The 11283-nt window shown below is 39.2% G+C and overlaps 1 protein-coding gene across 1 annotated transcript in view; it reads left to right on the forward strand.

Moving 5' to 3' along the window:
* SH3BGR (SH3 domain binding glutamate rich protein) overlaps nucleotides 1–11283 on the forward strand; it is a 66185-nt gene that overhangs the window by 13451 nt on the left and 41451 nt on the right. Inside the window, 1 exon segment of the mRNA XM_054468786.1 lies at nucleotides 10188–10268. Coding sequence (XP_054324761.1) covers nucleotides 10188–10268 — 81 coding nt within the window.

Here is an 11283-nt window from a genome sequence, read left to right on the forward strand (position 1 = left end):
TCTGACCCCTGTCATTCTAGCTACCTTCCCCTGAGCCAGGCTGGCTCTATGGGCCTGTGATCTGGGATGCCACACAGGACCCCATCCACAGGAGGGCTCTGTACTTGTTTAATGTTCTCCTATTGCTGTCTTGAAATTCTCAACCATTTTTGAAGGAAGGGCCTCATGTTTTCATTTTGCACTGGCTCTTTTGAATTCTATAGCTCGTCCTACGCCGAGGCAGGCAGTGTTGGCAATTTCGTGTTTGGGTTTGCAGAAATTTTCTATGTAGATTTACAACTGAATGTCATTTAAAAAATCAGAGTGTATTATATATGACTTTGTTTTGTTGACTTAATAACCGCATCTCAGAGTTCACAGTATAGCTGCCCATGCTTATTTTATTTAATTTCATGATAGGGTCTCGCTGTGTCACCCAGGTTGGAGTGCAGTGGCACAATCATAGCTCACTTCAGCCTCAAACTCCTGAGCTCAAGTGATCCTCCTGTCTCAGACTCCTCAGTAGCTGGGACTACAGGTGTGCACCACCACACCTCGCTAATGTTTTTTATTTTTTGTAGAGATAGGGTCTCACTGTATTTCCCAGGCTGGTCTCACACTCCTGGCTTCAAGTGATGCACCCATCTTGCCTCCCATAGTGTTGGGATTATAGGTGTGAGCTGCTGTGCCTGGCTGCCCCATATTTTAATGTCTGCAAAATGTTCCATTGTGTGTGACATAATTTTTTGGCTTGGTCCTCTAATGAAAAACATTCAGGTTGTTTTCAGCCTCTCCCCCTTACAAACAATGCTGTAGGAATTATCTTTATACATAACAGATCTTTGTATCCTGTATGAGTGTGTATATATATGTATATGTAGGATAAATTCCTGGAAGACATCTGAGTTAAAGTACATATGCGTCTCACATTTTGATCAATACTGGCAAATGGTCCTCTGTTGCAGTTGTACTAGTTTACATTTCCACCAGCTGAGTTTGAGAGTGGCTAGTTCCCCGTGACTTTGACAACACTGTGCATAGCAATGCACAGTGAATTCTCATTGCTTCTACCTGGATTTCTTTCTTTATGGGTAAACTGAACATCTTTTAAAACTACATTTATAAATTATCTGTGCTTTTTCTATGACTTACCTATGCATATTCTTTGCTATTTTCCAGTTGGGTTATAGGTAATGTTTACTGGTTTGTAAGAGTCTTCGCATATGAAAGAAAGTAGCCCTTTGACCATATGTATTACTTCATTCTCACGCTGCTAATAAAGACATACCCAGGACTGGGTAATTTATAAAGGAAAGAGGTTTAATTGACTCACAGTTCAGCATGGCTGGAAAGGCCTCAGGAAACTTACAGTCATGGTGGAATGGGAAGCAAGCATGCCCTTCTTCACATGACCACAGGAGAGAGAAGTGCAGAGTGAAGATGGGGAAAAGCCCCTTATAAAACCATCAGATCTCGTGAGAACTCACTCACTATCATGAGAACAGCATGAGGGAACCACTGCCATAATTCAGTTACCTCCGACTGCATCCCTTCTATGAGACCGATTATGGGAACTACAATTCAAGATGAAATTTGGGTGGGGACACAGCCAAACCATATCACCATAGATGTTGCAAATATTTCCTCCACATTTCTTACTTGTCTTTTGACTTTCAAAAGGGATTTTTTTTTGCAATGCAGAACTTAAATTTTTTTTGTGTAGCCAAATATATTAAATCTTTTCTCTTTGTGATTCTTGAATTCTGATTTTTGTTTAGGAAAGGTTTCTGTGCTCAGAAATTATCAGAAGAATCATCTCATGTTTCCTTCTAGTACTTGTCCAGGGAAAATAAGATTTTAAATGTCTTAGTTTGCTTATTTTAATCATCCTTTTAAATTTAAGTGAGTTACAGTAGACAAAATATTAATGTAGGTGTCCACCAATGTTAACTCCTAGGATAAAATTACTACAGTTATTTTCTGCTATAAAAAAGAAGATTTCAAAGTCATCTCTTATCCCAGTTTGCTGTGATCTAGTAATTTTTTTTTCATTTTAATTGTGGAGGAGAAAGAAAAGGTTTTCCAAATAATGACTGCTGTTTTTAAGATGTATTTTCCTATAACAAATATGGATCTAATGCAATAAATATACAAATTATTTCATGTTTAACTGTTTCTATTCTTTTTATTTCTACCTTCAGAGAGGTATTTGTAGTTTACCTTATGAGAAGCTTTGCTTAATTTGCTTTTCTGTGGTCTATGGACACACTTACAAAAGTACATTCATGAAGAAGAGAGCTTTGTTTCCAGAAAGTAGGTAAAAATGATTGTTTTTATTTGTATGCTCAGATTTTAAAAGGAGACTCAAAAGTTCTGAAGGATATGCAGGCTCAAAATAACATCAGTCTAGATAGTCAATGTCTCTTTCTACATGATTAAAATGTATATAACTATTATTTAAGTGGTCTCCCTGGCTTCTGAAGATTCTTGGTCAGTCATATGCCATGCCTGATGATGGCAGCAGGTGGAAGGAGACCCCAGAGGCAAGCAGTAGATTTCACTGGGCAGTGAGGGGATTGGATGTCAAGGGTAGTCCTCAGTGCCTTCCTGCCCCTGCCAGTTTGAACTTCTGCTACTCTATGCAGAGCAAATGAAGATATTATCCTGAGAGCCAGGGCAGACAACTGTTAGATTGAGAAAGGAGACACCACAGTGGAAGCCGGGCACAGTTGAGGCCAGGCTCCTCGCCTGACAGAGGAATGTGAACTGGAAAGAGCAGACACATCTGTTGATGACAAGTTGGCATCTGTGCATTTTAGCCCAGGTAAGGGCCGGAGTGCCTGCCTGGGACCAAGATAGCCTGGGCCTGACTGAACACAACCAAAGAGGACCTGGATCGTTCAGCACAGAGGTGCCCATTTAGCAGAGGTATGAGTGTCTCCAGGTACTCAGGGCTGTAAGGAAACACAGGATGCAAACCCGATTAGGGTGGGGAGAGGGCTTCTCAACATATCGATATTACTGAACAAACTATGTTATGTTCCTAAAATTTATTTTGAAATATGCCGTATGTGATAAGAAATACATAATTTAAAAAGGAATGATACAATGAGCAACCATTGTATGCACCATCCAGTTTAAGAAGGACAGTATACTATTACCAGAAATGTGGAAGCCCTCTGTGTGCCTCTCCCTGATCACATCCCTCCCCCTCTGCACCAGTGATAGTCATTGGAAAGAAAGGGTCTTGCTTTCTCACCCAGGCTGGAGTGCAGTGGCACGATCATGGCTCACCGCAGCCTCAACCTCCTGGACTCAATCGATCCTCCTGCCTCAGTCTCCTGAATAGGTGGGACTATAGGTGTGCAGCACCATACCTAGCTAAATTTTGTATTTTTTGTAGAGATGGCATCTCCCTATGCCGCCGAGGCTGGTCTTGAATTCCTGGGCTCAAGCAGTCCTCCTGCGTTGACCTCCCAACGTGCTGGGATTACTGGTGTGAGTCACTGTGCCCAGACCTTATTTTTCATTTAAAAACCTTTGTCTTCTTTTACCTCCCTGAATATGCACATAGTTTACTGTGACACATGTGTTCCCATTGCAATCCCCTATTCCCAAACAAATATAATTTTCTTTTAGAGAGCCTCTTGTTCATCTGGGAAGCTTGCTAGGCATGGGTTCTTCTCTGTGGGAAAAGTTTCAATTTCCTTAATGAATGGGCTGTTTAGGCTTTCTACTTTTTCATAAGTTGGTTTTCATAATTCTGTTTCTATAAATTCTAAGATGTCTAGTTTTTTTTTTTTTTTGAATCAGGGTCTTTGTCTGTTGCCCAGGCTGGAGTGCAGTGGTGCCATCATGGCCCATGGCAGCCTTGAGCTTGTTTTAAAATTTTAAAGTCTAGTATAACATTTTTTTTCAAAAGTAAGAGCAAGGTACAGAAATTTCCCATATACCCCCTGTTCCCCCACATGCAGAGCCTCCCCCATTATCAACGTCCCCCCAAGTTTTAAATAAGATATTCTTAAGACCTGTTTAAAATAGGTAGTTATGTCGTCTCTTCATTCCTAATGTTTTTATTGTGTCTTCTCTGATTTTTTTTTTTTAAATTTATGTTGTTCATAGTTTTTTGTTTGTTTGTTTTTGGTCTTTTGGCTTATTGATTCTTTCTGATCTCTCTGTACTTATATCTTTATAGCTAATTTTTCTCTTATTTTTAAAATTTCTGCTCTTGCCTTTATCATTTTTTCCTTCTATACACTTTTTTTTTCCTCCCCTTACCTTAATGTTCAGTTAGATGCTTAGCTCACTTTTAACCTTTTTTTCTTCTCTAATGTCAATATTTAAGGCTAGAAATTTCTCACTGAGTACTGTCAGTTCATTCCGTATATTTTGATATGCAGTATTTTCTTTGTTTTTTTTTTATTTTATTTTATTTATGTATTATTATTATTATTTGAGACGGAATTTTGCTCTTGTTGCCCAGGCTGGAGTGCAGTGGCCCGATCTCAGCTCATTGCAACCTCTGCCTCCCGAGTTCAAGTGAGTGATTCTTTTGCCTCAGGCTTCCCGAGTAGCTGGGATTACAGGCGCCACCACGCCTGGTTAATTTTTTGTATTTTTAGTAGAGACAGGGTGTCATCATTTGGCCAGGTTGGTCTTGAACTCCTGACCTCAGGTGATCCACTGGCCTTGGCCTCCCATAGTGCAGGGATTACGGGCGTGAGCCACCGCGCCCAGCCTGCAGTATTTTCTTTATTGTTAAGTATAAATGTTAAAACATTTATACCTTTCTTTTTGACCCATGCATTGAAATTATGAGTACATTTGGAGTTTCTTCTACTTTGTTATATGCTTTTAATTTTTCTCAGTTTTGCAGTTTTTTTAATCCTTTCTTGATGTAATTTTACTGACTAAAGTCTCTTTTTTCTAATTTTATTTTCCCCTCTACTCAATTCAAATAATCTATCCTTTTAGTGGTTAACTTAGCTATTTTAACATACAAACTTAATTTAAATTAGTTAAAGATAATCAGTAACCTTACTTTTGTCCCAAACTTTTTTTTTTTTTTTTTTTTTTTAAAGCCAGAGTCTCGTTCTGTCACCCAGGCTGGAGTGCAGTCGTGCAATCTTGGCTCACTGCAGCCTCCACCTCCCAGGTTCAAGCAATTCTCCTGCCTCAGCCTCCCGAGTAGCTGGGATTACAGGCACGCACCACCATGCCCTGCTAATTTTTTTGTATTTTTAGTAGAGATAGGGTTTCACCATGTTGGCCAGGCTGGTCTTGAACTCCTGAACTCAGATGATCCGCCCACCTTGGCCTCCCAAAGTGCTGGGATTACAGATGTGAGCCACCGCACCGGGTCTGTCCCAAACATTAAAAGGGCCTTTAGACACTTTCACCCTAATCACTCTCTCTGTTTACATGTGTTTGGTTTTTCAGTATTTCAGTTGGCCTCTCATTCTGCTCCACAAATTAGGCATTTCTATTTATTGGTTGAACAACCAATGTTTGTTCAGATTTAGATTTACCCACATATTTACTATTAATTTTATCTTTACTTCTTGAATTTGAGATATTCCATCTGGAATTATTTTCTTCTTCCTGAATATATCCTATAAGTTTCTGTAAGTGAAGGTCTCTTGGTGGTAACTTCTCTAAGTTTTTGTTTGTTTAAAAAAAGATATTTGTTTGTTCAGATTTAGATTTACCCACATATTTACTATTTTTTATGTGAGCATGTTTCTTTTCTTTTCTTTTCTGTTCTTTTATTATTATTATACTTTTTTACTATTAATTTTATCTTTACTTCTTGAATCTGAGATATTCCATCTGGAATTATTTTCTTCTTTCTGAATATATCCTATAAGTTTCTTTAAGTGAAGGTCTCTTGGTGTTAACTTTTCTAAGTTTTTGTTTGTTTAAAAAAAGATACTTTCCAGACAATGTCTTTCTTTCACCTTCATGCTTGAAAAAATAGTTTTACTGAGTCTGGAATTCTGGGCTGATGGTTATTTTTTCTAAACACATGAAATTATTATTTTACTTTCAGCTGGCCTCTAAGTTGCTATTGAGAAGTCAGCTGTCAGTCTCATCACTATTCTTTTATTGGGAAACTTTCTTTTTTTCCTTTTTCTTTTCCTCCCTTTCTTCTTCTGTCCATTCTGTCTTTTTTTCTTCTTCCTCTTTCTCTTCGTCGTCTTCTTCCTCTCTCTCTGGTTGCTTTTAATAATATTTCTGTATGATGTGTCTAGGTTTAGAGTTATTTTTATTTATCTAGTTTAGAATTATTTATTGGGCTTCCTGAGACTAAGGGTTGTTATCTTTCAGTAAGTCTAGAAAATTATTAGTAATTGGCCAGGCGAGATGGTGCACGCCTATAATCCTAGCACTTTGGGAGGCCGAGGTGGGAGGATTGCTTGAGCCCAGGTGTTCGAGACCAGCTTGGGCAGCATAGTTAGACCTTGTCTCAAACAATTAAATTAAAAAAAGAAAATGTTTAGCAATTGTATGCTTGAGTTTAGGTTTTCCCCTATTATCTGTATTTGCTTCTCCAAGAGCTCCTATAAGACATTTGTTAGCTCTTCTCACACTGTTTTCATACAATAATATTTCCTCCAGATTTTTCATCTATTTTTCCTCTCTAGATTATTTGTTATTTGTTTGTTTGTTTATTTAGTAATTATTTTTTTAAATAGAGACAGAGTCTCGCTATGTTGCCCAGGCTGGTCTTGAACTCCTGGGCTCAAACAGTCCTCCCTTCCCTGACTCTTAAAGTGCTGGGATTATAGGCATGAGCCACCACACCCAGGCTGGATGATTTCTTTGACTGCATCTTCCAATTAGCTAATTTTCTCTTCAGGTGTGTTTGTTTAATCCACATATTGGGTTTTACAATTCTGCTATTACATCTTTTTATTTTCAGGACTTCTTTTTGGTTCCTTTCTAAATTTGCTTGATTGTTCTCTCTAGGTATTTATTCTGTTTTCGAGTTTCTCTTTTATTTCACTAAATATATTAAATATAGCTGTTTTATATTCTTTGCCTGGTAATTCCAATATCTGATTCTGATTTCTAATTCCACCTTCTGTTATTTCTTCTTGCTCTCACTATGTTTTCTTTTTATTCCCTTATTTATATTGTAACTTTTGGCTTCAAACTGCTCATTTTTAAAAACTTTATTAGTGGCTCTCTTAGTCTGCTTTGTGCTGCTAAAACAGAATACGACAGACTGGGTAGTTTATAAACAATAGAAGTTTGTTTGGCTCATAGCTCTGGAGGTGGAAAGTCCAAGATCCAGGGGCAGCATCTGATGAGGGCTTTCTGGCTGCATCAAACATGGCTGAAGGTATCCCAGCAGCAAGAGAAAGGGAGAGCTCTAACTCACAGCCTCAAGCCTTTTTATAAATGTCATCAATCAGTTCATGAGGGTGGTCCCCTTATGGCCTCAACAGCTCCCCTTAGGCCCCACCTCCCAACACTGTTGCATTGGGGATTCAGTTTCCAACACAAGCTTTTTGGCAGAAACATTCAAATCACAGCAGCGGATACTCTTTGAGGCCTGGGGTTTATTTCTGCTAGTTTCCTTAGAACTGTATCAAACTTTGACACATCTTAAACTCAGATTTCCTTTTAAGATTTTTTAGGATCACACATGGCATGGGAATTTGAACTGCAGCCTCTCAGGAATTCTCCTTGTGGTTATAAATTCTCAGGGGAGAATATTTTCCCCTTCACCCAGAAGCAAAGTTGAATCAGGGAAGTTTCCTTCCATTCTGTTCTGCCTGGCGGGGTATTTTCTCATTCATGTTTACTTTGAAGGCAGAACCCTCTGGAGTTCTGGTGTGTGTGCTTTATGAAACTCCCCAGCTTGACGAGGCTCCGGGCTTTATCTACGTCCCCCTTTTTCCTCTTCAGTGTCAAAGTGATGATAAAGGTGTCCTGTGTGTGTCAGAAACTCTCAGCATGAACGGTGGCTTTGGTGTGTGCTTACTCTCAGGATTCACGCTCTCACTGGCTGTAATCTTTTATGCCAGCTCAGCAGTGTATTTAAATTTTTTTTTTTTCTTAATTGGGTTAAAAATTTTCTTTGGGACAGCTTTTCAGGGCCTCTAATCTGCCATAGTAGCAGAACTGGGAGTTGAAAACCTATTTTACGTTCATTATTTTCTACATATATTTGGTAGCATGAAGTCAAAGATAATGATGAGTTGTTCTTCAGCCTTCTGAAATTCTGAAGAAGGTATTTGGTCTTAAATTGAAGCAAAAGACTAGTTCACTCAACTATAAGAAACCTTTCTTGCCTTGAAATCTACAGTTGGCCAACTAAAGAAGTTTTCAGAACTTTATATATGGAATTTTTGGGAAATAGCATAGATTTACTTTATTACATTTCACCAACTTACTACTACTACTATTAACGCGTTATCTCATGTAATCCTTTAACAATGATTAGTAAGCGTGTACCCTGGGAATCAATCAGAATTTCTGATACCAAAGTTCTTGCACTTACTCATGATGTTATATTCCTTTCAACCAAGATTTGAGGCAGCTTCCAACCATGTATTCAGTATAAAAGAATAAAATTAATCACTGAGAGACTTGAGGCAATGGATAGGAAAACAATAAAGCTTTGAGTAAGAGTAACACACAGGATGCTGGGCACGGTGGCTCACGCCTGTAATCCCAGCACTTTGGGAGGCTGAGGTGGGTGGATCATCTGGGGTCAGGAGTTTGAGACCAGCCTGGCCAACATAGTGAAACCCTGTCTCTACTAAAAATACAAAAATTAGCTGGGCATGATGGCATGCATCTGTAATCCCAGCTACTCAGGAGGCTGAGGCAGGAGAATCACTTGAACCCAGGAGGCAGAGGTTGCAGTGAGCCGAGATTGCGCCACTGCACTCCAGCCTGGGAGACACAGTGAGACTCTGTCTCAAAACAAAAAACAAAAAACAGAAAAAAAACAGTAACACACAGGAATACATAATACTTTTTTCTCAACAGCTGTGACCTGTATTTGGTGTTAAGCTTTTTTTTTTTTTTTTTTTGTGAGTCAGGGCGTTGCTCTGTTTCCCAGGCTAGAATGTAGTGGCACAATCACAGCTCACTGCAGCCTTGATCTGCCAGTCTCAAGTGATCCTCCCACCTCAGCCTCCCAAGTAGCTGGGACCACAGGTGTGTGCCACCATGCCCGGCTAATTTTTGTATTTTTTTGTAGAGACAGGGTCTCACCATGTTGCCCAGGCTAGTCTTGAACTCATGTTCAAGGAATCCTCCCACCTTGGCCTCCCGAAGTGCTGAGATTAGAGGCATGAGCCACCATGCCTGGCTGGTTTTAAGCTTTTTAACATACACTAAGGGTAGGGTAGGCAAAGAACAACTAAGTTGGTTTGTGTGTTGCCCTGTAGGAGAAACACCCGTGACTTTGTGAGCCTTTTTGCAACACTGTTGAGATTGCATCAAGGCCCTGATGACAAAGGTTGGCAGTAATAAAGTAGTGTGGGGGAATATCGTTTATGTTTTAATTCTAAAAATTGAAACTTTTCTAAGCTATTGACAACTGCATTACTGGGAAGGTGGTTTAGGGCTGGACCTGCCTGGTGAAGGACTGGCCCTGGTAGGATCTGGATGGAGTGGTAGCTTCATTGAGCATCAGATTTCAATCCACTACCAAGTTTCCAATCACTCCAGTTGTTCCCATTTTGCCAAAACAGTCGCCCTCTATGTCCCCCATGGTCTTGTGCCTGTTCGTATTGGGAGGGCCTGAGATGCATCTGGGCCCTTAGAGATACTTTAATCACAGTATGGACAGCCTGTATCATCTCAGTCTCAGCTGATCAGGGACCATATGCATAGGGCCGGATTATAAGTAAACCAGCTAGTGGTGTGAAACTTGGAAAAGCCATTTACTGTGTATATTTGGGTCTTGTCAGCAATTGCTGAGCGTGGGAAGGTGTGTGTGTGTGTGTGTGTGTGTGTGTGCTCTTGCTGTGGTATACAAGCACAATAAAAGTGTATAAAAACAAATGTAAAATTCATGGTTAGATTTCTTAACTCTGGAGGTTAGTCATCTTTGACAAAGCAAACTGGGATTATTTTTTGTGTGAGCTCCTAACTTAAGGACTAATGAATAAAAAAGATCAGTTTCCGTAAATAAACTGGCTCACAAGTGTGCAGTAGTTTTAAACTTTCTTTTTCTTTGCTTCAAGGATTTTGACTCTTTCTTCTCTGCAAAAGAAGAGAATATTATTTATTCCTTCCTTGGTTTGGCTCCTCCTCCGGACTCAAAGGTAAGTTTGAACAAACTCCATTGGGGTTCAAAACAGGTAATACTACATGAAGGTAGAAATCACAGCATCCAAGACTGTTTAATACATGATAATCTTTAAATTAACATGATTTTAATACACTTCTTATTCTGATGAAGTCCTATGCATAGAGAGAGTGCAGTTTTTACTAAAAAGAGTTCCAAAATTATGCTTTTCAGATTTATGCTATGTTTTCACCTTGTTATGGTAAATTTTATAATACCTAAGTTAGGAAATATCATTACTTTGAATAATCTTAAGTGCATTCATTAAATATGTAAACATTTGGGCTCCTAGGTTGTGTTTATACAATTATTTTGTTTTGAATTGACTTCTCATGTAGCTTTATATGAGTTAATTTCATAATGATATATGCCCTTATATTATTTCTATTTAAATGAACCAAACTACATTTTGGTCTCATAAAAATGGGACAGGTAAGATCTCGATTCAAGAACAAGGTAGGTTTTATCAGATTTTTTTCTTCCAGTGATATCTTTGATTGTGTATAATTAAATAGAGAGTTATGCTAATAAAGCAGGAACCATGAATTTGACTTGTGTGCATGTTTAATTCATGAGACTTGCTAAGACTTGCTGATGGATTGAATGTGGATAGGGATGGATTCCGTGATGACTTCTAATCAGTCTGTGTAAAAATCTGCTCTGAGAGAGGACCATATTGACAGGGGAAGTTAAGTTTGAATGAGACAGCTGAGTGAAGAAGTGAGATAGGCAATTGCATGCTGATCTGTGTCTCTGCAAAGTCCGGTTGGAGACACACATGTGGAAGCTGTGAACGCGTGTAGATGGAGCTGAAGTCATGAAAAGTGGATGAAACAGAGTAATGAGAGAGTTGACAGGATGGAGACCAGAGTGGGGGTGGAGGTGGGGCTTCAAGTTTAAAGTTGCCTGGAAGATGAGAACCCAGTTGAGGAGGCTAAGATGGAGAGTGGGGAAGGAAGGAGGAGACCAGGAGCGTGTGGTGTCATGGAAGC

The sequence above is a fragment of the Pongo pygmaeus genome, chromosome 22, assembly GCF_028885625.2.
Source record: "Pongo pygmaeus isolate AG05252 chromosome 22, NHGRI_mPonPyg2-v2.0_pri, whole genome shotgun sequence".
Classification (NCBI taxonomy): domain Eukaryota; kingdom Metazoa; phylum Chordata; class Mammalia; order Primates; family Hominidae; genus Pongo; species Pongo pygmaeus.